Source organism: Cebidichthys violaceus, unplaced genomic scaffold (assembly GCF_023349555.1).
Source record: "Cebidichthys violaceus isolate CVI_PGR_0920_01 unplaced genomic scaffold, fCebVio1.0.p SCAF_12, whole genome shotgun sequence".
NCBI classification, from domain to species: Eukaryota; Metazoa; Chordata; class Actinopteri; order Perciformes; family Stichaeidae; genus Cebidichthys; species Cebidichthys violaceus.
The window spans coordinates 17,016,654-17,043,776 of NW_027176285.1; the positions used below are offsets into that span (position 1 = coordinate 17,016,654).

Below are 27,123 nucleotides of genomic sequence, written 5' to 3' on the forward strand. Positions count from 1 at the left end.
TGGAAAAAACAAAGTATTTATTGATCATCTGATGATTCAGAACATGAATCATGAATCACCAAAACACAACATTTGTATTCATGAGTTACTTTGTTACCAAAACATATTCTTTGAAATACAGGAAGTTACTTTGAGCTTCATTCAGCGAAAGAAAACATTTACATCAAAAGTTTCAAACTGAAGAACTTCACTGCAAAATGTAACTATTATACAAAACTGCTGCTTGCATTGAAGTGTGGAGCTCCTGAAGTGATCTTATGAAAATATATATTATTTATTTCTATCATGAATGTATTCAACGTCCCACATTTTCACACAAAAGATTAAAACTTCACTTCAGTAAAAGATGCTTTTTGTACTCAAGATAGTGTTAATAATTAGTGTTCATAATTAGTGTTAAGAATTAGTGTTCATAATTAGAGTGTAATAATTAGTGTTCATAATTAGAGTGTAATAATTAGTGTTCATAATTAGAGTGTAATAATTAGTGTTCATAATTAGTGTTAAGAATTAGAGTGTAATAATTAGTGTTCATAATTAGTGTTAATAATTATGAATTCTCTACCAGGTCAAATGATTCCTCAGACTTGAAGCTTTCATCGTCCCATAAACCAGAGTGAACCTGTCAGTGTTGGATCTGAGTATTCAATATTATAGTTATTAGTGTTAATAATTAGAGTGTTAATAATTAGTGTTACATCATTTTACCAAATCACATACAAAATGAAAAATAAGCTCACAATGAGCCGAAGGGACAGAAAATGTCACGTTAAATTATTTTACACAGAAAAATATAAAAAGAAGAGAAGTTATAATAATCAAAGTGAAAACAACAGAACAGCATTGATTACTGGTGATTGATTCAAAGTGAACAGGACTGCAGAGTGATCTTTAATAACCCCACTGGGGATGAGTCATGTTCCCGCTTCACTTCATACGCTTCGTTTCTTCATTTTCACTGAAACATGGAGAGAAATGAGCCTCCAGAGATCCGCTGATTAATCTGTGTGACAACTACGGAATAAAAGACGTTTTCTATCCACGAGAAACGAGTAAGTATTACATATTATATATAGATTACTTTACAGTCGGAGTACATGAGGACTGTGCTGAAGTGCCGGACGTCCGAGTTTCGCATCGACACCTAAACGCAACACTTAAAACACCGATGTGACCCGATTATCATAAAACCTGTAAACAAACTCATTATATGGACAGGAAGCTCCTCAAAAGGTCTTATTGATGAACAGACTGTAGAATATGTTAGTTTGTGGATGAAAAGTCGTCGCATCACACAGATTTAAATTTAGTTTTAATTTGTGGATCTTAAAAACTACTGAGACTGTTCTCTCTGGTCTCCCTGAGCTTTCACTGACCTTCTTCATCCTGCAGGACACCTTCCTGTTCCTCCTATCACTTCCTGTCGTGTCACAGTTTACCATAGGAGGACGAACAGTTTGTAACAGAAGAAGAAGAAGAAGAAGAAGAAGAAGAAGAAGAGGAGTGGTGAATCTGATCTGCTGGTTTTTAGATATCTGAGGCACATGAACTTAGTGGATGTTGATCAGCTGTGGAAGACACCAGTGGACAGACTGAGGTGGATAAGTGTCTGTCTGCTGGTTTTAAAGCTGATGTGAGGTCAGTTTACTAGAAGTGGTCGGTCCTGGGTTAAAAGCAGCTCCTTCAGACCCTGATGAGGAAGTCGAGGCCGAGGGAGGCCGGGATGTGCATCGTCTCCAGGCGGAGAGCAGACGGCGTGTACGGGAACAGGACGGGGAACATGTGCTTGGTGTCCATCAGAAGCTGAGGAGGATCGCTCGTCTGCTGAGGACGATTCTGGACACACAGGTAAACATGGAGGTTAGACGGGAGGAACCGGCTGATGTCACCAAAGGCCCGTTCACACCTCGTTTGGACAATATTACAGGTGTGAAACCTTCCTGTTTGGACTTTAGGACCGATTACAGGAAGTTCTGGCCGGAAAACGTCAGAACCAGAAAAAGGAAGAATACAAAATGAGCTGCAGTAGAACACGATGAGGAGACCAGATGTTTAACTGACGACTTCATGAAGCGTCAGCTGGAAAGAACCTTTCAATCATCTTCTGAGAGGATGAGAGAGCCCGTCTGCAAATGTCAATGCCAAGCACTGGGAGACGGCAACCTAGGACCTAGGCAACAGGACCTAGGCAACAGGACCTAGACGACAGGACCTAGGCCACAGGACCTAGACGACAGGACCTAGGCAACAGGACCTAGGCCACAGGACCTATATATATATATATATATATATATATATATATATATATATATATATATATATATATATAAAATCACTTTGGAACAATGAAGGATGTTTGAGTCTCACCTGGATGTTTCTGATGAAGGACACACTGACTCTCTCTTCAAACTCGTTCAGAGGAGTGTAGAGGTTCAGGATCTTTACGATCTGCAACACAGAGGACAACAGTGATCAATACCGCCTGATGTGTCTGATCAGCTGATGCGTCTGTGTGTGTGTGTGTGGGGGGGGGGGTCAGCTGACCTGCTGCGTGCTGAGGGCAGTGCAGAGCGAGCAGATGGCCTCGGCGTCCTGAGTCGTCTTCTTCTTCACCTGCAGCAGCTGAGCGGCCTGGATGAGCGGCTCCAGAGTGGCTGCAGCTTTACTCTGGAACAAGTTGTTCCCTCTCAGCCACTCCTCCATCTGACTGGTGTTGTACCTGAACACACAAACAGACCGCGGGTCAAAGCCAGAAGCACGACGGGACCTAGGCCACCTAGAACATAGGCAACATAGAACATAGGCGACCTAGAACCTAGGTAACCCAGAACATAGGCGACCTAGAACCTAGCCAACCTAGAACCTAGGCAACCTAGAACCTAGGCGACATAGAACATAGGCGACCTAGAACATAGGCGACATAGAACCTAGCCGACCTAGAACCTAGGTAACCCAGAACATAGGCGACCTAGAACCTAGCCGACCTAGAACCTAGGTAACCCAGAACATAGGCGACCTAGAACCTAGGCAACATAGAACCTAGGTAACCTAGAACCTAGCCGACCTAGAACCTAGGCAACCTAGAACATAGGAGACCTAGAACCTAGGCGACATAGAACCTAGGCAACCTAGAACATAGGAGACCTAGAACCTAGCCAACCTAGAACCTAGGCAACCTAGAACATAGGAGACCTAGAACCTAGGCGACATAGAACCTAGGCAACCTAGAAAATAGGAGACCTAGAACCTAGGCGACATAGAACCTAGGCGACCTAGAACCGTGCCGAACTAGGAGATGGTGACAGGACATAGGTGACAACGACAGGACCTAGGTGAAGGCACAAACACACACACACACACACACACACACACACACACACACACACACACACACACACACACACACACACACACACACACACACACACACACACACACACACTACAGGGTTAACTACAGACCACAGGAAGTCAGCAGCTCTTACCTGAGCTGCATGCCGGTGCTCCAGGAGCACACGTCTTTGCGCAGCATCAGGTTGTTGAGGGTGACGGCATTGATGCAGTGGAAGAGCTGTCGCACCACCTGACCCACGATCTCGGGGTCCAGACCGTGGTCCTGCATGGTGTCGTGAAACTGTCCCAGCTGCCTGATCAGGGCCTGCAGGGTGTAGCTGCTGGGGCCGCCGGCGTCCGTGTCCATGCTGGACGAACGGTTCCTGTAGCCCATCGGTTTGACGCCCGCCAGGCTGGGGATGCTCTCACTCTCCAACATGGCCGACACTGAACGCAAGCGAGCAGAGAGAGGTCACTACGGAGCTTTGGTCCTTATGAAGTATTTCTGCTCTGAAGGCAGCAGGTGTATGTTCATATATATATATATATATATATATATATATATATATATATATATATATATATATATATATATATATATATATATATATATATATTTAATACAAACTGTGTATCCAGTATGAATATGAATATATATGTATAGATATACATGTCCAGTAGGAACTCACCGATCATCGGCTGGATGATGGCTTCTGCCACCTTGATGAGCTGCTGGTAGATCTGGATGGAGAGGTCACTCAGCACCTGTCGGTACTCGGCCAGGTCGAAGTTCTTCAGACAGTGTTCGTTCTGTTTGCTCGTGTTCTGGGTCATAAACACCTGAACAACAACAACAACAACACGTCTTACTCTGCTCACATGCTGCTCAATACAATACTGACATCTAACAGAGAGTATTATGGTCTGTGTTGAATGTGTGTGTCACCTCATCACCGCTGTACTGCTTCAGACAGTGAAGCAGCCGGCTGGTGTTGGCCAACCAGAAGGACGTCATCTCAAAGTCCTCGTTGTTTTTCTGCAGAAGGAATGAACGTATATATATATATTTATATATATATATAAAAACTAGAACATTGATCTTTAATCAGACAGTGTGCAGGACGCTCACCTTGAGGACCTTCTTGATGGCGTTGATGGTGGAGGTGAGCAGAGACTCCACCTTCTGGTCGTCGTTGATGTAGTCGGCGTGACGGATGCACATGAAGAGAATATAAGCCGGGAGACAGGGAACTGTACCCGACACCGTGTTGGGCCTGATGTCTGAAACACATTGAGATATATACTTCAGTCAGTACTACTGCTGTACTGAGGAGACCCAACTGAGACCAGTTGTTACTGCGGAGACCCACCTGAGACCAGTTGTTACCGAGGAGACCCACCTGAGACCAGTTGTTACCGAGGAGACCCACCTGAGACCAGTTGTTACTGAGGAGACCCACCTGAGACCAGTTGTTACCGAGGAGACCCACCTGAGACCAGTTGTTACTGAGGAGACTAACCTGAGACCAGTTGTTACTGAGGAGACTAACCTGAGACCAGTTGTTACTGAGGAGACCCACCTGAGACCAGTTCTTACTGAGGAGACTAACCTGAGACCAGTTGTTACTGAGGAGACCCACCTGAGACCAGTTCTTACTGAGGAGACTAACCTGAGACCAGTTCTTACTGAGGAGACTAACCTGAGATCAGTGCCTTAAACAGCAGGGCCTCGTCCTCCTTGTAGTACTCCAGCATCCCCTCGAAGTCCTTCTCTTTCCTCTGGACCGTGACCTGGCGCATGAGTTCTGGTCTGGATCTGCTGGTCTGAGCTGCAGCCTGAGACGCTACAGAGACAGACGGAGACACATTAGTCCCTGATCAGCTGATGGACTGTCCTCTGCAGGTGTGAACAGCCGCTGTTACCTTCTAACTCCTGGACTTTCTTCATGTAGATCCTGAGCTGCTTCTTCAGCTTCCTCTCGTTCTTCTCCAGCTTCTCCACCAGCTCCTTGAGGTCCTACAAACAACAACCCAGCACGATGAAACTCAAACAGGAACCGGTTCTAAATGGATCAGAACTACTGTTCCTGTAGCCGTGTGTCCAGAGTGAGCTGGTCCTCACCAGGTTGTCGTTGGTGAGTCTGGTGATCTCCTGCTGGACGCTGTACTCCACCCGAGCCTCCGGAGACAGGGACGCCGTGTAGTTCAGGATCTCCTGCTTCTTCTCGATGTCGTCTCTCAGCAGCTCGATCTGAGTGTGAAGAGCCTCCAGCTCGTCTTTGTGCTGCCGGGTCTGAGTCTGCAGCTGAGCCTCCAGCAGCCTGAGGAGCATTGTTATATGAAGATGAGATCTCTTTGAACAGCTGCTGAGATCTGACCTTCATGTTTTCATCTCCCAACCAGAACAAACTCAACCCGACCCGACACACATCAACACTCACTAGAGCATTAACAAGGATTAATCCGCCGCTGAAAATAGTCCCCAACAGAGTCAAGAAATGTTGTTTTATGTTGTTAAATAAAATCTACATTTTATGTTTTACTGAGAGATAATTTAAAGTGTAGCGACCAACTAGTGGATCTATTAATATTATGAATAATATAATACAGTATTATCAATAGAATATTACATATTATTAATATAATAGTATATTATTAATATTACATTATATTAGGATATTATTATTATCTTAATATATTATTTATATAATAATATAATGTTATTAATATCTATTAAAGACCTTTTTATTCCGTACTCTATAAATAAAGACACATTAAATAATTAATTAAAGTAATCAAGAAGTCCACTTACAGTCTACATTTAGTTTGTTTCATACATGACAACATATGGAAATAAATTCATATATTGTATTTTTATATTGAGTCTATCTTCAGGCTTGTTAGAATGTAGAAATATATTTAAAATATCAGCATTAAGGTCTTTACTGATGTACTTGATACACTGAGTTATACACTCCTTTCATTGGTGCAGTAATTTGAAACGTGTCAGTGAATATTTATCATAAATATACAGATCACTTATACTGAAACTTCCACTTATATGTTTATCGACATCAGCTGTTCACATGTTCTTCTCCTCATCGTTCTTCTCACAAATAAAGAAAAGAGACTAATGATAAACTCTGATGAGCAGTTTGTGAGGAAAGAAGAAGAAGAAGAAGAAGAAGAGAGTCAAACACAAAGAACAGAGCTGCTGTTAGAGGAAGAGGAAGAGGAGGAAGAGGAAGTCAACAAGCAGAACTAGAAGAAGAACTAGAAGAACAAGAAGAAGAAGCAGCACACAGAGACCTGGCCACTTGTTTGAGGCCCTGGTAAGCCAAACCCAGCTCTCCATCTTCATTCAGATAACACCAGTCCTGCAGGGAGCTGGAGGCCAGCAGAGGAAGAGGAAACAAAGCAGACTGTGAGGAAGACTGCAGAGGACAGACAGACAGAGAGACAGACAGACAGAAAGACAGAGAGAGAGACAGAGAGAGAGACAGACATACAGACAGACAGAGAGAGAGACAGACAGAGAGACAGACAGACATACAGACAGACAGACAGAGAGACAGAAAGACAGAGAGAGAGACAGACAGAGAGACAGACAGACAGACAGACAGAGAGAGAGAGACAGACAGACAGACACTGAGCTGTTAGTTGACACAGAAACACAAACTGTGGATTTCTTTCTACATTCTTGTGGCCGATGAGCTTCTGTTTGATGCAGACAGAAGAGACTGAAGACAGAGTGGACTGTCTCTAACATCTGTAAAACATCTGTAAAACATCAGCACCACACACTGATGGAGAAGTGTATGACAACAACGATGATGACGTCCTCCGTCACAAGGAACACATTCAAAATACTACTCAGGTTAACGTACAGAAAATCCTGTAATAAATAAATATATATATATATATATAAATAAATAAATATAATATATATATATATATATATACACAAATTTCTATATAATATATATGAATAATATATATTATATAGAAATAAATGTAATATAAATATATATATATAGAGTATATATTATTCATATATATAATATACAGTATATACACACATTTATATATATATATATATATATATATATTTAATCTTTAGTTTTAAAGTTTGGTGCAACATGATTAAAAGTTAAACTATGATTTTAGAGTCTTAAAGAAAACTAAAGCTTCAACAATTTGGCAACATTTTGGATCAAGAGTTGAGCTGAGAAACAAGGACTTCCTCTTTAATGCTTTTGGGCGGTTGGTAAACTACTTTAGAGTTCTTGTACTGCCACCTAGTGGACTGGAGTCTCTACACTCTCATTCATGGACTCTCAATGTCTTTATGTTACAGTCAAGTGAGACACCTGGTGGTAAAATTCAATATACCGGTCCGGTGTTTGGCTTAATATCAAACCTGTTTTGAATATTTGTACATCGACCCTTCTAGGAAATGTACCGATGAATCTGTAATCACAGTACACATACATACTGTCTCTTTAAATGTTGTTTTCAGAAGGAGATGATGTCACTTACTTTTTGGACTCACACAGTCCATGATAGGCTTTGACAGCCTCCTCTTTATCCACCGGCTCTTTGTCGCTATTCACTTCAGGAACTTTAGTGCTGTCCTGATGAAACAGAGGAAACAACAAACGTCATTTCACCTCAACATGAAGAGAAATTCAGCAACAGCTACATTAATAACCAGTTTGTGTGTTTATTGGGACAAAATGTTAAAAAGTACACTGATGTGTTTTTAATGTGGCTCAGATTTCAGATCTGGTGCCGCTTCTTTTCTTCATATAGATTAATACAGTTAATTTGGACCCACAAAGGTCCGTCTGTATGCAGACGATACTGCTGTTTACTGTTTAATTTGCTCTTACGTTCTTCAGAAAACAGAACAATGAATTGTTTCTAAATGCTGAAAAACTGCAGAATGAAACTACGAATAGTAGAATATATTTAACGTACTATTTGGTCGTTCTTCTCTTGAAGCTGAACAGCGCTGACGATCTGAGTCCTCAGAATAAGGACCTCCTCCTTGCGAGCGTCCAGCTCCTCATTGGCTGATTTGAGCTGACTCAGCAGCAGGTTGTAGCCGTCCTGCAGCTCATTGGACGAATTGTTTTTAGACGCACGCTCAGCGATGGTCTTCCTCATCTCATTCAGGTCGTTCTTCAGCTTCTTGTTCTCCGACTCCAGCTCCTGTCTCTGCAGGATCACAAAGAGGAGACAATGTGAGAAGACGATGTGAGGAGATGAGGTGTGAGGAGATAAGGTGTGAGGAGATAAGGTGTGAGGGGATGATGTGGTTTTGTACCTTGAGGTTGTTGTAGGCCAGATCAGCCGTCTGCTGCTCGGAGACGGAACTCCTGGACTCAGAACCCTTTGATGAAGCAAACACAAACATTAAAGTGTGGTCATCTCAGATTATTCTGTTCTTCTGATCAGGAACATATGAAGCCAGAAGGTCACCCTGCGCTTGGCGAGCTCCTCCATCTTGTCCAGGTTGACCTGCAGCCTCTTCCTCTCCTGCTCCAGCTCTCTGACTCTCTTCTGCAGCTTCATGAACAGACTGATGTCCATCGCGGCCTTCTCCACTCCCATCTCCTACTCAGGTGAGGAGACACAGTGAAAAAAAAAAAATGAGGTTGGTTCAAAATACTACTCAAGCTAACGTACAGAAAATCCTGTACGAAATATAAATATATATAAATAAATATATATATAAATAAAAACTATATATTTATAAATAACTATATATAAATATAGAAAATATATATACAGTATGTATATAAATATAAATATATATATATAAAAAAAAAAATATATATATATACATATATATATAAATATATATATATATTTATAAATATAAAAACTATATATTTATATATAACTATATATATATATATTTATAAATATAAAAATATATATTTATATATAACTATATATATATAAATATAAATATATATATATATATAAATATTTATATATATATATATAAATATTTATATATATATATATATATAAATATATATGTATATATATATATATATATATATAAATATATATGTATATATATAAATATTTATATATATATATATATGTATATATATAAATATTTATATATATATATATATATATATAAATATTTATATATATATATATAAATATTTATATATATATATAAATATATATGTATATATATATATATATATATATAAATATATATGTATATATATAAATATTTATATATATATATATGTATATATATAAATATTTATATATATATATATATATATAATAAATAAATATAATAAATAAATATATATAAATAAATATCCCCGGCGGACTCGCCTCCACCAGCTGGATGGAGTCCTCGGTGTCTCCGACCTCTGAGGTGGAGATGGACGGGTAGTTAGAGTCCGACTCCAGGCTGCTCTGAGTGGACGGGTTCCTTGTGTGGCCGGGCTGGAACTGGAGGACGATGGGAGGAAGAGATGTTAGCTCATGATGATAATAATAATGATAACAATGATTCACACCTCTCAGGTGAGAACAGCTGGCCGTGATGAGGTCACCTTGCTCAGAGACAGCTCCTCCTTCAGGTTGTCGTATCTCTGCTCCAGTCTGGAGAAGTCTTTGAGCTGATTCTGGTATCGCTGCCTCTCTTCATCCAGCTCCTTCTGCAGAGACGTCTCCCTCTGAGACGCACCGCTAGTGTCCTCTGGGAAAGAAGACATTTAATAATTCATCTGGACATGATGAAGACACATGAAAAAGGATGAAGAATGAACTACAAGTCACAGAGGAGGATCATGAGTAGAATACAATTAGAATAAAAACTAAATCTAAACATCCTGTTTACAGACAGACAGAGAGAGAGACAGACAGACAGACAGGTGATGTCTTCAGGTCTCACCTCCAGAGCTCTTAGATTGCTGAAGAATCCTCTGGTTCATCTCTTCTTTCTCACTCTTCAGCAGAGAGTTCTCTCTCTCCAGCTCCTCCACCCTCTGAGTACGAAGACACCAGAAGAGACATGAAGACACGTGAAGACACAAGAAGACGATGTCGGTAACATTCGTCTCTCCGTTAGTAAAAAGGTTCAGACAGACGGACAGCGTCCAACGAAGAAGAACAGCGTTCTCACCTTAACATTAGTTTACACCTGAAGTCTTAAAAGAGTCAGATTGATCATCACACTCCTGGGACATCGTCAGAGACACCTGTCCTCAGTCCTCATCTGCCCTCACCTGTCCTCTTTCCTCACCTGTCCTCATCTGTCCTCTTTCCTCACCTGTCCTCTTTCCTCACCTGTCCTCATCTGTCCTCTTTCCTCACCTGTCCTCATCTGTCCTCTTTCCTCACCTGTCCTCATTCCTCACCTGTCCTCTGTCCATACCTGTTGTCACTTGTTTCTGCCCTTAACTGTCCTCACCTGTCTTATGCCCTCACCTGTTTGTGTCCCCACCTGTCCCCCGTCCTCACCTGTTGGAGTCCCATCTTCTCGTTGCCGTGCTCCTCCTCCATCCTCTTCCTCTGGGCCAACGCCTCCCGCAGCTCCTCTCTCAGCCGGTCCAGCTCCTCCTGCAGAGAGGAGACCTGAGCTCCTCCTACCTGCCGACTCTTCACCTGCTCCAGCTGTTTCTGCAGCTTGTTCACCTCCGAGCCCAAACCGCTGTTCACCTGCACAAGCTGCTCGTTCTGAGTCCGGAGCTCTTTGGACTGACGGGGGACGAAGAGGAGAGACACATTATTAATATTCATATTATTAATATTATTCATAATATATTGATATTCATATTATTATGATCACCTGGTCGTCCATCTTCCTCTGCAGCTGGACGATCTTGTTCTCCATCCCCGTGTTGAGCTTCTTGAGGCGTTCGGCGGACCGAGCTTCGATCTTCAGCTCCTGAACCCGTCGTTTGGCTCGAACGCGTCTGAAGCCACACTGGATGGTGACGGCGGCGTCGCGAGCACGTCTGAACTTCCTCCTCTGCAGCCAGCCGCGCACCGTCTTCTGGATCACCATGGCCTTGTGGTGCAGCATGAACTGAACAGAGAGGACACTATGAGAGAGGACACTGAGACGGAGACATTCCAGGTTCTATTGGAGACGCTTTGCCTCCAATTTAGACGCCAACAAACTAACAAACAAACAGATCTCTGTTCACGTCTGGAGAGGAAGGACATTATGTTACAGGGGACCACATGGGGACCACGCGGGGACCACGCGGGGACCACGCGGGGACCACACGGGGACCACATGGGGACCTGTACCTCCTGGAAGATCCGGCGGGTGAACATTCCTCTGGTGAAGGCCTGGATGGTGACGACGGCCCGTCTCACCCTCAGATAGGCCCGTCTGTCTCTCACCATGCGGTACTGCTTCTGACAGATGAGGGCGGCTCGGGTCTGACGCAGGAAGTCAGCGAGTCTGAAGAAATAAAAGCATGAAGAGATATTTTAAATACTGCTAAATACTACTTTAAATACTACATTAAATATTATAGTTGCTCAGTTAAATCACAAGTGTGTGAAGATGAAGCTCAGTGTTTCCTGAATGACGTTTATTTAAACACATCAGTGTTTAGAGATTATTAGACTCCTCTGGTTCTTTCCGTCCGTGCTCATAAAGTCGGAGAAAGAAGAAGAAGAAGAAGAAGAAGAAGAAGAAGAAGAAGAAGTTCCTCTGGAGGACCAGAGCTATAAAGACAGAAGGAACCAGAAGGGTTCTGGTGGGACCACAGAGACCAGTATCAGACCTGCGGGCCATGTATCCTCGGCCGTATCTCTGCAGAGTGACGGCCGACTTGCGGATCTTTCGGTATCGAACCCTCTGCAGCCACCCGCGGACCGTCTTCTGGATCTTGATGCAGGCCGAGCGGAACCTGTCGGCCCGGAGCCTCTCCAGGTACGCCACCTGACCCGCCCGGAAGAAGATCTTAGTCCTCCCGAACTGGAACATGTCCGGCTCCTGAGACACGACGGGGGGAACGATGTCACGATCAGAGGCGATGATGAGGATGTGACCTTCATCTTTAATTAATAACCAAGTTTTAAAGAACTTGTCAGACCTTGATTAGAGTCTCCAGCAGGTTCCTACAGACCAGCTTCTTGTCAGCTGACGCCATGTCGGACTTCTTCAGCAGAACTCGGTACCTGTTGAAGAAGTCCGGGTACGTCCACCTGGAGAACCACGAGACACGGTTCTGTTATTACATATGAATCTTTATTTAAACAATTCACAGAGAACGTTTACCTGGTGGAACTCAACGAGAGACGGAACAAAGCTTTAGGAAAAAGTGTTTATAGAGCAGAAATATGAAATATTAAAAAAGAAAAGATGAAGTTTAAACTCGTCCATTTGAGCATAAAGCAGAAACACAGAAAAAGAAGACGAATACAAATAACCAGAACATCAACAAGAACAAGAAGAACTCAAACAAACAAGATCAACGAAGAACAACAACTAGAAGAAGAAGAACTAGTAGAAGAAGAACTAGAAGAAGAAGAACTAGAAGAAGAAGAATTAGAAGAAGAAGAAGAACCAGAAGAAGAAGAACTAGAAGAAGAAGAACTAGTAGAAGAAGAAGAAGAAGAACTAGAAGAAGAAGAAGAAGAAGAAGAACTAGAAGAAGAAGAAGAACTAGAAGAAGAAGAACTAGAAGAAGAAGAACTAGAAGAAGAAGAAGAAGAACTAGAAGAAGAAGAAGAAGAATAACTAGAAGAAGAATAACTAGAAGAAGAAGAAGAAGAAGAACTAGAAGAAGAAGAACTAGAAGAAGAAGAAGAAGAAGAAGAAGAGGACTCACCTGGACGGGTACCCGGCTGCACTGATCCGGATCGTCTCCAGGACTCCACAGGCTCTGAGCTGCTGAACCGCTCGTCTGGAATCAAACCTGCAGAGACAACAAGTACTTCACATCATCTTCATCACTACCCATCATCTTCATCACATTTTAAACACAGAGCAGCTCCGTCAGCAATCTCTTCTTCGTCCTACCTCGTCTTCCTCATCTTCCTCTCCGTGTCCTGCATCACAACACGAGTCTGTTTACCGAGTCAGCTGAGAGTCACAAGCATGTGACGGACGTTAAGAGAGTCAGCCTTCACCCAGTCCTCCAGACTCTTCTTCATGTGTTCTGCAGTGAACGTTCACTTTGATTCTGAAGAAGACCTGGTGGTTCATTTCTCTGTGACTTTAACGTTTAACGTTTAATCTGGACGGACGTGGTTAGAGATCAGCTGACAGCAGCAGGAGGCGGAGACATTCAAAATGAACAGGAAGTCACAAAACAGAGTGACATTTGTAGGCTTTGTTCGGATAGTTTGTAATTCTATATATATATATATATATATATATATATATATGTGTGTGAAAAATTTATCTGCAAAGCACTTTGTAACTGCTGCTTGTTTTGAGTTTGTTTATTTTTATCATTATTATCGATATTATTATTAAAATGTGTATAATTATTCATTATCATATTATTATTTTATTATTATTATTATTTATTTTGTACTATTATTGTTATCAACCACACAGTATATGTTTTTAGATTTAATAACATGAGACTATCTGGTGTTAAATATTACTTTATATTTGATCAGGAGACAGCCAGGTGTTTCCCATCATGCCATGGGGCGCCTGGCTCTAGAAGAGGTCACACCTGTTCCCTTCCTCCTCACCTTTAGGTCCTGAATCATGTTTCTGTTTGTGGAGCAGAGGAAAGGAGACGAGGACTCACGAGAAGGATTCCTTGAAGTCGTTTGGTTTGATGCAGCGGACGTAGTGAGGAGTCGTAGCGTTCAGGGTCTCCATGAGGAGGTGCAGAGAGCTGCGGAACTGGACCAAGAGAAACATCATCAGTATCTGCTGTTAGTGGTGGAGTCCTGCAGGGACCAGCAGGGACCAGCAGAGACCAGCAGAGTCCAGCAGAGAGCTCACCTGATGCCCCACGGTCTTCCTGTGCTCCTTGTTGGGGGCTCTGGGAGTCGACTTGGCGGCTCTGACGTTCACTCTGGAGGACTTCGGGGGGGCGGCGTCGCCCTTGTTGTGAAACAGATCTGAGACGAGCTGAAACTGAAGTTTAAAGGACATTTAATAAGAAATCATCATATTTAATAAGACGATCACCAACAGATCGGCGCAGGAGCCGGATCACATGACGTCACACGTTGTGATTGGCTGAACGCTAACATTAGCCTAGCTATGATGCTAAATTGATGTCAAAGTCATAGCTAGGCTCTATAGTTCTGGTTCTGTGGTTCTGGTTCTGGTTCTTACCTGACTGGCCTTCAGGATGTTGATCTGCTCTTCGTACACGGTGTCTCTGTTCTTCTCCAGAAATCCTTCACACTGATATTCAACCTGTGGAGACGACGAAGCAGTGAAGTTAGAACAATAATAATAATAATAATGATAAGAACCTGGACCTGATCAGGAACCTGGACCTGGTCCTGGTCCTCCTGCTCACCTTATCAGCGAAGTGTATGATGATGAAGGAGACGTTGGACATACGAGGTTTCTGAAAGTGAGCGCTGCTCGAGTTCTGCTTGTAGAGCTTCTGGGCCCAGTTCTGGTCCGTCCCCTTCGGCACCTGAAACAGGAAGTGGATTATATAACAAGTGAAGGAGGGAGCCTCCACATCATCATCATCATCATCATCATCATCATCATCAATAACTTCAAAGAGTGCATGAATAAATCATCAGATGTAGTCTGAGAGGTTTAAATGAGACAAACAGTTTCATGAGTAAACAGGATGTTTACTACTTCAAAATAAGAGTCTGGAAGACCTTCATCTATGAAGTGACACTGATACACACTAGAGCCGTGTTAGCTGCTAACGTGGCTAACAACATAAACAACAATCATGTGATTTCCTCAATAAGAACACTAGAAAGGTCCGATCACAGCTCAGCCACACATCTCTGGGACTGACTTTACACTCTTCGTCCAGCAGGTCCAGGATGCCGAGTCGAGCCTCGATCAGGTCGATGCAGGGCTGGTTATCATAGAAGTCTATCAGAGTCCAGGGGATCTGCTCCTTCATGTACTCCTCCTGCTCCAACTTAAACACATGCTGCGGACAGGAAGCAACGAGCAGCTGGTTAGATTGAACACAGAAGAAGAATCCCAAAGGTCCATCAGCACAAAGACAACAGGAGGCTCACAGAGTTGAACTGCTGCTGAAGTTTCTCGTTGGCGTAGTTGATGCAGAACTGCTCAAAGCTGTTCACCTCGAACGTCTCAAAGCTGCAGACAATCAGAAGAAGGACTTGATGGTTCAAGTTATTCATTGACATCAGCACAACCACAGACGCTCATTAAATATGAACAAAGTTAAGATAAAACACTAATATTACAGTGATGTAGTTCATGTAATCGAGTAATGAGAAGTAATACATATACTGTTTGTACACAGGAAGTACAAGTATATAAAGGTAAAGTGAGGAGCTGCAGTGGACTCAGGTTTATGGTTGATCAGTAACTCGGTGCTGATGCTGAGCTTGAGTTCTGTACATAAAGACTTCTCACCCGTAGATGTCCAGGACCCCGATGAAGGAGTGCTGTTTGGAGGAGGTGTGCAGAGCCTTGTTGATGTGCTCCACGATCCAGTCGAACATGCGGGCGTAGATGTGTTTGGCGAGCGCGTCGCGGGCGTTCTCCGCCTGCTTGGTCGACATGTTCTTCACGTACGTCTCGGACGCCGTGACCAACTTCCTGTGACAGAGCCAGTGCTCCATCTGCTGCAGCTCCACCCCCAGCAGCCTGCAGAAGTGCTTCAGGTGGAGGTCGTCTCTCTGCAACACACACACACACACACACACACACACACACACACACCTGTTAGGAGCCTGACCAGCTGATCATCAGTGTGAGCTGTAATCATGGAGACGTACCAAGACGTGACAGGACTCTCCGTCTCGATCCGAGCAGATCTCAATGTTTCCCAGATGAAGGATGGAGGCGATGACTTTGAAAATGCTGCTCTGACTGCCGTCCTTTATCCCTGAAGACAACAGACAATCAACACATGGAGACTCATTAGAGACAGACAATCAACACATGGAGACTCATTAGAGACACTACAGATGAACAGAGTACAACACTAGTAAATACACATATAAGCTGAATTAAACGTGTTTAGGGGGTTTGGTTACTCTGTAAATGTGATTGACAGATAATAAACCAGTTATAAATGATCTGCAGAATGTTGTATTGTTGGTGCAGGAGGTGAAAATAAAACTTTGTGTTTTCTATAAAGTAAAATCTTGAAGCTAATAACTAAAATATTTATGTTTCAGGACATCCTCCGGTTGGTCTGTTTCACAATTGAACCACCAGAGTCCACCTGGAACCAGACTGAGACCCTTGTTTAAAGAGGTCTCTGCTGGTTTTTACACATTTGTTTTAATGTACTCACAGTTTCAAGATGCACAGAAGTAGTTTTGGTTTAATATATAATATATAATATGAATTATTATCAATGTTTGGATCCATCCTCACCCAGCAGTGTGAAGGCCTCCCTGGTCTTCTCCAAGTCTTCAGCATCGTTCACTCCCTCGATGAAGATGTTCTCTCCCATAGATGTGAAGGTGAAATCTTCTGCGCTGGCTGAGTGACGAGAACACATCACAAACTCAAGTCAACAGGTGAACAACAGGAAAACAACAGGTGGACAACAGACAGTCAACAGGTGGACAACGGGTGAACAACAAGCGGACGTCTTTGATGAAATAATAAAACTCATCATGAGTGAATCTCAAACCTGTGAAACAGTTTCCTCCTCAGAAAAACAACATCAGTCTTCTTCAACTGACTGATCTTCTCATTTGAATGCTCAACACAAACCTGTCAGCGCTCCTGTTACTGAGCTCATCTACATAAAGAAGGGCAGAGACTCACTGAGGCCGAGGTCTTTGAACTCTGGGAAGCTGGCGGAGGCACACAGCTGGTAGAAGATGTGATAGTTCCTCTCCTCTTCAGCCTGCAACACATTTAAAAACACACAAAAATAAACACAGTGAAACACAGCGAAGCCGTGGCTCTGTGGACCGGTTCAACAAACCTGAAACACCACGCGAGACTTCTCCAGCAGGTACGTCCTCATGCTGGCTCCGATGATGTGGTAATGTCGGCTGAAGCCGATCTGAATGTACTTCCCAAAGCGGCTGCTGTTGTCGTTTCGAGTGGTTTTGGCGTTTCCGATGGCCTGGTGAGCAGAGAGGAGAGCGTCGTCAGCATCAGGTGACACCTCGTAGCACGTTCCTCTGATTTCTTATGAATCTTCAAAGTTTTAAACTTTATATTTATATTAAGCTGCTGCAGCTTCATATTAACTGTCCGGACAAGTGAGTGGTTTCTCTGAACCAAACCCTGAAGCCCACTGACCTCCATGATGGGACTGGAGGCGAGCACCTTCTCCTCCACGTTGGTGTCGCTGGCTGAGCCGCCCACCGTGGCAAAGAACCGCATGGCGTACTTTGCAGAAACCGTCTTTCCTGCTCCGGATTCTCCGCTCACGATGATCGACTGATTCCTCTCGTCTCTGCAACAACACATCCAGACGCAAGAAGAGTCTCGTCAGTATTCAAATCTGTAAATATTAAGAATACAATAAAAGGCTCCGTGTGATCTGACCTGGCCATCTGCTTGTAGGCCTCTTCAGCCACAGCGAATATGTGAGGGTCCATGTCGCCCATGTTCTGACCGCTGTAGGCCCGGATCACCTCCTCTCCATAGATGTGAAGCTGCTCGTACGGGTTGATGGCCACCAGCACGATCCCTGCACAAACAAACAAACACATAAACAAACAAATACACAAGGAATTAAATAATACATTGAGTGAGTGCTGAGCTGAGGGAGGCTGACTGACCGCAGTACGTGTAGATGTGGTTGGGCTCCAGGAAGCGGACCTTGAGGTTGTGCAGGACTGCAGGTTCATGAAGGTAACTGAGAGCCGTGAGGTCGTTCTCTCCCACCAGGATGTCAGGGTTACGGAGGAAAGGAAGAGGGTTACTCTTGGGACCCACGGGGTAGTCCAGAGGCTGGGCAGGAAGACACAATCAAGACACAACCAAGACACAATCAAGACACAATCAAGACACAACCAAGACACAATCAAGACACAATCAAGACACAACCAAGACACAACCAAGACACAACCAAGACACAACCAAGACACAACCAAGACACAACCAAGACACAACCAAGAGCAATGAGAGGTTCTCTTCATCCATTGTTCCACACTGATCTGAGTCTAACGGTGTGTTGTTCTCCCTGAAAGTTAAATACCGTTTCATCCTCCAGTTTCAGGTGAAGCACCGGTTCTCCTTCTTTATAGTCTCTGATGATCTCTGCAGCTTTCCACACATCGTCAGGGTCGGGGATCCAGACCCGTGTGAACTGAAACACAACACAGCATTATATCAGACAAAGTACTGGGAAAAATACCACACTGTGATACTACTCTGTCACTGCAGTAAAGGTCCTAGTACTACACTGTGATACTACTCTGTTACTGCAGTAAAGGTCCTAGTACTACACTGTGATACTACTCTGTCACTGCAGTAAAGGTCCTAGTACTACACTGTGATACTACTCTGTCACTGCAGTAAAGGTCCTAGTACTACACTGTGATACTACTCTGTTACTGCAGTAAAGGTCCTAGTACTACACTGTGATACTACTCTGTCACTGCAGTAAAGGTCCTAGTACTACACTGTGATACTACTCTGTTACTGCAGTAAAGGTCCTAGTACTACACCGTGATACTACTCTGTTACTGCAGTAAAGGTCCTAGTACTACACTGTGATACTACTCTGTTACTGCAGTAAAGGTCCTAGTACTACACTGTGATACTACTCTGTTACTGCAGTAAAGGTCCTAGTACTACACTGTGATACTACTCTGTTACTGCAGTAAAGGTCCTAGCACTACACTGTCTCTGTAGAGGTAACAGGTGTGATTCTTTCATGAACAGATCTATCAGATATGAGGAAGTTGTTCATCAGGCTGGAACTTCCTTCTTCTAACGGACGTTAACGAGCTGCTCCTTCATGTCTCGTCTTCATCTTCATGAGGAGACAATCTACCGACACCATGACGTCAATGCAAATCTACTTCTCTGACCAGAAGGTCATTTGAATAAAAACACAGTTTCCTGTCAGGAATCACAGAGATCACATGACAGAAACCCTGAAGCTAAACACCTGTTCTCGCCCTTTATCTCACTCTTTATCTCACTCTTTATCTCGCCCTTTATCTCACTCTTTATCTCACTCTTTATGTCACTCTTTATCTCACTCTTTATCTCACTCTTTATCTTGTTCATTATGTCACTCTTTATCTCAGTCTTTATCTCATTCTTTATGTCACTCTATCTCAGTCTTTATCTCGCTCTTTAGCTCACTCTTTATGTCACTCTTTATCTCGCCCTTTAGCTCAGTCTTTAGCTCACTCTTTATGTCACTCTTTATCTCGCCCTTTAGCTCAGTCTTTATCTTGCTCTTTATCCCACTCTTTATCTCGCTCTTTATGTCACTCTTTTATCTCATTCGTTATGTCACTCTTTATCTCATTCGTTATGTCACTCTTTATCTCGCTCTTTAGCTCACTCTTTATGTCAGTCTTTATCTCACTCTTTATGTTGCTCTTTATCTCACTCTTTATCTCGCTCTTTATCTCAGTCTTTATCTCAGTCTTTATCTCACTCTTTATGTCAGTCTTTATCTCACTCTTTATGCCGCTCTTTATCTCACTCTTTATGTCGCTCTTTATGTCACTCTTTATATCGCTCTTTATGTCACTCTTTATCTCGCTCTTTATGTCACTCTTTATATCGCTCTTTATGTCGCTCTTTATGTCACTCTTTATATCGCTCTTTATGTCACTCTTTATCTCGCTCTTTATCTCACTCTTTATGTCGGTCTTTATCTCGCTCTTTATGTCACTCTTTATATCGCTCTTTATGTCACTCTTTATCTCGCTCTTTATCTCACTCTTTATCTCACTCTTTATCTCACTCTTTAGCTAATCATTGATGTTCAGACAGGAAGTGAAGTCGTCCATAAAGGAAGATCATTCATCTTTAAAACACAGAAGTAATCAGATAAAACTTCTGCTCCGAGTCTAAACCAGTCTGATTTATATGTAATGTTTCCACATAGTTTATATGTGGTTAGAATGTAGCTGTTATGTTGGTATATAGTTGATATATATAGTGACCTACTTTCACATGATGGACAGTTTGTTTCTCACAGAGGCCCAAACTAACGAACACTTTTAAACCACACTAGTGTAGTGATGAGGAGAGATATCAGATCTGTGATTAACTGATGAATCAATGAATCAATGAAGATAAAGAGACGAGTCTGTAAACACAAACCAGGCAATCAGAGGAGACTTCAGTCTGCTGTCTGTTTATCTGGGACACCAGAAACCGACCAATAGCAGCGCAGCAGGAGACACACACACACACACACACACACACACACACACACACACACACACACACACACACACACACACACACACACACACACACACACACACAGAATGTGAATGAATGATGTCATTCAGTTGCATAAAACAGACTCATTAAAGCAGAACCAATCAGAGAGCAGCATTTACTAACAACAACAACAAGTCAAAGTGTCGGAGAGTCAACAACAACAACAACAACAACATCACAGCTGATCGGTGAACACATCAGAGTCCTGATGGAGTCTGAAGATCTGATCTCATTTAAATAATATATTTATTTGTTTTTGTCAAAACAGCTTCAAACAACAATATTAAATACTTGATGAATGAATAAATAAATATGCTCTGATTTCATGTTTTCATGTTCCATCTTTAATCTTTAATATTCTGAGTACATATTAATACTCCACACTGAACTCACTCTTTGTTTACGTCTCCATGCTTCCTCTGGTTACCTGTGTTTAACGTCACTTTGCTATGAATTGTGGGTAGTCTGCAGAAAATGCTGACTCATGGAACGAGTTCATAAAGGAATCAAATCATCTGAGAGACTCAAACTCTGGATGATTAAACAGAAGAAGGAGTCTGTCCTTAGTCCTCAGACCTTAGTCCTCAGTCCTCTGTCCTCAGTCCTTAGTCCTCAGTCCTCAGTCCTCAGTCCTTAGTCCTTAGTCCTCAGACGTCAGTCCTCAGACCTTAGTCCTTAGTCCTCAGACGTCAGTCCACTGTCCTCAGTCCACTGTCCTCAGTCCTCAGACCTTAGTCCTCAGACCTCTGTCCTCTGTCCTCAGACCTCTGTCCTCAGTCGTCAGCCCTCTGACCTCACCAATGCGTCTCTCTCAACATTGTCCACATAATTATCATAATTATGATTACATTTAGTGAGCTGATATACAAACAGATGTAGGGAGACATTAATCCCCCCCCAGAGGGGCTCTGTGGTGGTTCAGGATAATCCGGTTCTTCAAGACCCAAAACCTCCATCATTCATCCTCAAACAACATCTCAGTTCAGTTCTTATAAACACAGACGAGATGAATCCGCTTCATTGAACTGAACCATGAATCCATCAGCTCTACTGACAGGAAGTCAGATCATAGTGATCACTGATTCATCAAGCAGAGCCTGCAGGTCCCAAACATGACTCAGCAGAGTCTCAGACCTGAACACAGACCAGATGGGTCTGCAGGATCTGGATTATGAAGTCTCACAGCGGGGGGGAAGAAGCTTTAAGTAGCTTAATGAGGACGTGGACTACAAGAGTCCAGCAGGAGGATTACAGACCTGTGTCTGGATCAGAGCTCTGATCACATTACTCCACAATATATATGATTCTTTTTATCTTTATATATATTAAAATATAGATTTATTAAATATATTTATTTATTAATAAAATATGTAAAAAATAAATAAAAGTAAAATATATATAAAAATATATTAGTGTGATTAAATATTAATATATAACAGATGGTGAATAAACGAGAAGAGGAAGAAGTTTAGAGACGAAGGTGTCTGACTGTCGACCACAAACACAGAGCTACATGATGATGATGATGATGATGATGATGATGATGATTAATAATCATGGTTCTCTCAGAGAGCTCCTCCTCCTCATGACGGCTGTGTTTCTGTTACAGTCATCAACCAATCGATGAGTCGTTGTTTAACATCTAACTGTAGGAAGTCAGCGTGACGTCTTCTGTTGCTTTCAGGAACACGGTTCTGAAACATCTAGTTCAGCCTTTTGGCCGACGCCATCTTGGTTTTTTGCAACCAGATGTGACAAAGAGGGAGGAGCTAAGAACTACTCTGGTATAAATAAAGTTATTATTGACTTTCATGACGTGAAAACAAACTGTGAAAGAGTTAAAGTTAAACTGTTTACATAGTTCAGCATGGATTCACTACAAGAACCAGAGTTCATCAGTGTGATTCAGTTTATGATCACAAAGAAGAAGAAAGAGAAGAAGAAGAAGAAGAAGAAGAAGAAGAAAGAGAAGAAGAAGAAGAAGAAGAAGAAGAAGAACAAGAAAGAGAGAGAAGAAGAAAGAGAAGAAGAAGTAGAAGTAGAAGTAGAAGAAGAAGAAGAAGAAGAAGAAAGAGAAGAAGAAGAAGAAGAAGAAGAAGAAGAAGAAAGAGAAGTAGAAGTAGAAGTAGAAGAAGAAGAAGAAGAAGAAGAAGAAAGAGAAGAAGAAGAAGAAGAAGAAGAATTTTCTTTTGTTCGGACAAAACAAATATGAAAACGTCACGTTGGACAAAATGTTGGATATAATAATCACATTGACACAGAGATTATTATTATTATTAACAACTAAATAATCTCATTGATTGAATAATATTCACACAATAACTATAATTATATATATATATATATATATATATATATATATATATATATAATGATTATTATCACCTCTGTTTGGTTCTGGTTCAGGTTTAGAGGGTCCTGGTCTGAACCAGTCTGATCTCAGGAGGAGGTTCTTATGTATGTATTAATGTATTTATTAATGCATGTATTAATGTATTTATTAATATATTTATTAATGTATTTATTAATGTATTTACATTGACTTGACTGTTTGTTTTTGAGTGAACTGAAGTAAAGATCACATCTGGATTATTATTATAAAAAACGTAACATTCAAAATGTTGTCTTTGAAGGAAACGTGAATAAAACCAGTAGTTCAAAGATGTTTTCAGTTATATAAAATATATAAAACTAACAAATATAGAAAATATATAAAAATAACAAATACAGAAAATATATATAAAATAAAAAATATATAAAAAATATAAAGTAAATATTACAGTTTATTATGAGCTGCTTCACTGCTTTTGTTTTTAATATTTGTATTCAGTCCTTTAAAACATTTCCAACAGATTAAAAAAAGTCAAATTATGATTCTAAATCTCTGAAACCACAAACATGTTGTGAAGGAATAAACGAGGAAATATGTTGTTAATAAAAACAAACAGATTTCTCTGGTTTTACACGACATGAGTTCATGTTAAACATGTTAAACATGTTAAACATCTTAAACATATTAAACATGTTAAACATTAAACTGTCTTTAGCTTCATTCAGCTGAGAGACATCGTGTCTCTGAGGGTCAAACTCCAAACACACCAGAGCCTACGTTTCCCACAATGCACCTGGAAAGGGTCTCAGTAAATAGACACATCTTTCACCCCCCCCCCCCCCCCCCCGTGACACAAGTTTAGCCTGATGACGTCACTGTGACGTCACAACCACCTGAACTAGAAACTGTTTTTTTAAACAGCTTTAAGGAAGTTTTGGTGTATTTTGAATAAAGTTTTTAAATGTCGCTCTATTGAGTTATTTATGAACTGTAAGTCTGATGAAGATGATGATGATGATGAAGGTTATTATCAATCACAACAGTCCACTGTGATTATAAACTGTGATCAGAATCAGAGATTATAAAAGTTCACAAACTACTTCAAAATGATAATAAAGAATATTTAAATCAATCAAACTGCTGTTTGACAACATGAAGTCTTCTTGTTTCTGACTTCATCTAGAAAACAAACTCCATAAATCATATTTAGTAACCATGAACTGAGGCTCGTGCGCCTGTCCGCTCAGAGCGCTGCAGAGCTCCATTCATGAATATGTAAATTATTGAAATGCTATGCTTATAGATATGAACTTCATCAGAAGACTTGACAGCAGAGCTGTCCACAGTCCTCCGGTTCATCCGGCTTATATTTAATAACCCTCTCTCACGTGGTTCTGATGATATCTAAACGTTTGTTCTCCGGTGATGACGTCATGGAGAAGGGTGAACAGGTGAACGCGGCTCTAAAGAGTCCAGAAACAACATGGAGTCTGGTTCATGCTGTTTGTTACTACAACGAGTCTTCTTACAGGGGGACGTCTCAATGGAGCGGAGCAGCAGCAGGTGGACAGCGCGCGCGGGCGGGCTCCACTATGACGTCGCCGTGTTCCACAGGCAGAGTGACTCACCTTTGTGAAAAGCTCGTTCACGGACATCGTCCCGGGCTCGTGAACCGACGACCGAACAAAACTCACGCTCCCATCAACGAGACTCCTTTAGATCCTTCAGCCGGAGCTTTCTTGTTCGTCTGAAGCAGGTAGAGTCCGGGTAGAGTCCGGGTAGAGTCCAGGTAGACTCCGGACTCTCGGACAGGTGTCCCGGTGTTTTGGGCAGGTGTCTCCGGCGGAGTTTCGGTCACTTTGTTCGGCGTCGCTTCGGCTCGGCAGTGACGCCTCGTGCGTTTCCGGTGGCGGCAGGTGTTCCCTCCGGTAATCACAGTGCGGTTGTTTCGGTTGTTTTTTGCACTTTAACGCGTTAAACACCCGGTAATGTTCCGGTAATGAAGTCTAACGAGCGGCTGCAGGACGGAGACTTCCGGAGAGAAAAGAGACGATCTGATTGGCTGTTTACTGTTCTCTACTGTACACACACACACACACACACACACACACACACACACACACACACACACACACACACACACACACAGAAACTGGTTCTCAACGTGAGGGTCGCGACCCCACAAACGGCCCCAGATACCAGCTCGCGGTCACATTCAGGATTCTTCTATTGATCAATAAAAATAAAATAAAATGTTTTAGATTTCACTCATGTCATGTATTCTGGGAGGAATTAATAAAGTTATTTTGAATAATGTAATTTAGTGAGAAGCTGCATCGTGATCTTTATACAACTTTTACTATATTCACTTTATTCACTATTTATTTACACTATTTTTACAATTTAGGACACTTTATCTTAATTAATCTATTATCTTTATCTTTATTTTTGTTGGTAAATTTTGCATAAATATAATATATAATATTATATTTATATTTAATAAATCTAAATCTAAAATAAATGTATATATAATAAATTAATATATATATTATAATATATAAATATACTGTATATTATATAATAATATATATTATATAAATATATATATATATATATCTAATAAATATATATACATATATATAAATATATATTATATATCTAATAATATATATATATAATAAATATATCTATATATTATATTATATAATAATAAATATAAATATATAATAAATGTATATATACAGCTTAATTCTCAGCTGCGTTAAATTCATGTTTTCACCTTCTTGGTGAATAAAGCTGATTCTGTTCATTTGTCGACCACAAATATAAGTTTATCATTTTATTTTTATTTATGTGATATTTTATCCCAATATTCTCAGATGTTTTAATTAGTTTTTAATCATATTTAATAAGCGTTGTTGTTGAGGTCTAACGTGTTTCTCTGTTATTGTTTTGTGTATTATTATTATTATTATTACATTATCTCTGTTCATTGAATATTATTTTTATTTAATACTCTGTCTTTACACATTCCTCTTTTTAAAATAGTTGTTTAATCATTTTATTAATCTTTTTTGTTCTTTTCTATAATTATGTTTCTTGTTGCTTCAAAACAAAGAAAAATACTTTTTATGTGAAAACTCAATAAACCAGATTCTGATTTTGATGACATTGAAAAAACGTTCTGAATGTATTAATGCATTAATGTATAAATGTATTAATGTGTTAATGATCTATTTATCCGATCAAACCCTGGCGTCACAGTCTGACTTTATTACTTGTGGAGCTCTGACATCATCACTAGTCGACAGAATCAGAATCAGGTTTTTAACTTTCTCTGTTTGTTGTTTGGTTCAAAACAATAAAGAGAAGAAATAAAAATGTAAATAAAGAACATGGATATCGAATATAAACACCACAATAGAGAAATATGTAGTATAAAAATACTGTGACGACTATGTATCATAAAATAGAACGAGAGAGCTGCATATTAAATATTAAATATATGACGACATGAAAACAGCAGAGAGAAGAAGAAGACGAAGAAGAAGAAGAGTCACTCAGACAAAAGCTGAGATTTTACAAGATACATTTAAACATTTAAGTGAACATATATATGTATACATATATGTATACATATGTATACATATATATATATACATATATATATGTATACATATAATACGATAGTTTTATCGTCCATATTAATAATGAGGAGTTGACTCTACAGCGTCACACGAGCGTCTTATCGTCTTATCGTTGATAACGTCTAACGTTCACCACAGAGAGAATAAAGACCTTTACCTTAGAGTACGGGTAGTAATCACTCGTCATGCTGTCAGGTAATCAGTGGATCTATAGATCTATAGATCAGTAGATCAGTAGATCCTCACCAGTCCCTCTGGGTAAAGACCAGC

General features: G+C 41.0%; 1 protein-coding gene across 2 annotated transcripts; it reads right to left on the bottom strand.

Moving 5' to 3' along the window:
• Positions 1-27,086, bottom strand: myo5b (myosin VB). 2 transcript variants are annotated; one of them, XM_068706845.1, is made up of 39 exons: positions 27,011-27,086; positions 18,656-18,766; positions 18,237-18,408; positions 18,001-18,145; positions 17,752-17,908; positions 17,429-17,572; positions 17,266-17,347; positions 16,867-16,974; positions 16,260-16,369; positions 15,895-16,160; positions 15,531-15,612; positions 15,299-15,439; positions 14,831-14,953; positions 14,641-14,724; positions 14,302-14,436; positions 14,102-14,199; positions 13,166-13,252; positions 12,428-12,539; positions 12,116-12,327; positions 11,631-11,787; positions 11,164-11,403; positions 10,836-11,072; positions 10,267-10,360; positions 9,926-10,071; positions 9,702-9,821; positions 8,817-8,951; positions 8,662-8,727; positions 8,313-8,552; positions 7,872-7,966; positions 5,455-5,653; positions 5,256-5,349; positions 5,033-5,176; positions 4,462-4,613; positions 4,279-4,368; positions 4,022-4,172; positions 3,485-3,779; positions 2,545-2,719; positions 2,368-2,448; positions 1-1,836 (listed from the first exon to the last, which is right to left on the bottom strand). In XM_068706845.1, the coding sequence occupies exons 1-39, from the start codon at positions 27,038-27,040 to the stop codon at positions 1,684-1,686; spliced, it is 5,463 nt and encodes a 1,820-aa protein (XP_068562946.1). In that variant the 5' UTR covers positions 27,041-27,086; the 3' UTR covers positions 1-1,683. The 2 variants fall into 2 exon arrangements, with proteins under 2 accessions (XP_068562946.1, XP_068562947.1); XM_068706846.1 differs by lacking the exon at positions 27,011-27,086 and adding an exon at positions 24,835-25,210.
• Positions 27,087-27,123: the final 37 nt, after the last annotated feature.

What these genes read in the sequence shown, in the direction of transcription:
- myo5b (XM_068706845.1), bottom strand. Translation starts at nt 27,040, where the DNA reads ATGACGAGTGATTACTACCCGTACTCTAAG. An exon ending in TGCTGGAGACTCTAATCAAG is followed by an intron (nt 12,328 to 12,427) that starts GTCTGACAAGTT and finishes GTCGTGTCTCAG; the next exon opens with GAGCCGGACATGTTCCAGTT. An exon ending in ACTCCATCCAGCTGGTGGAG is followed by an intron (nt 8,952 to 9,701) that starts GCGAGTCCGCCG and finishes TCACCTGAGTAG; the next exon opens with GAGATGGGAGTGGAGAAGGC.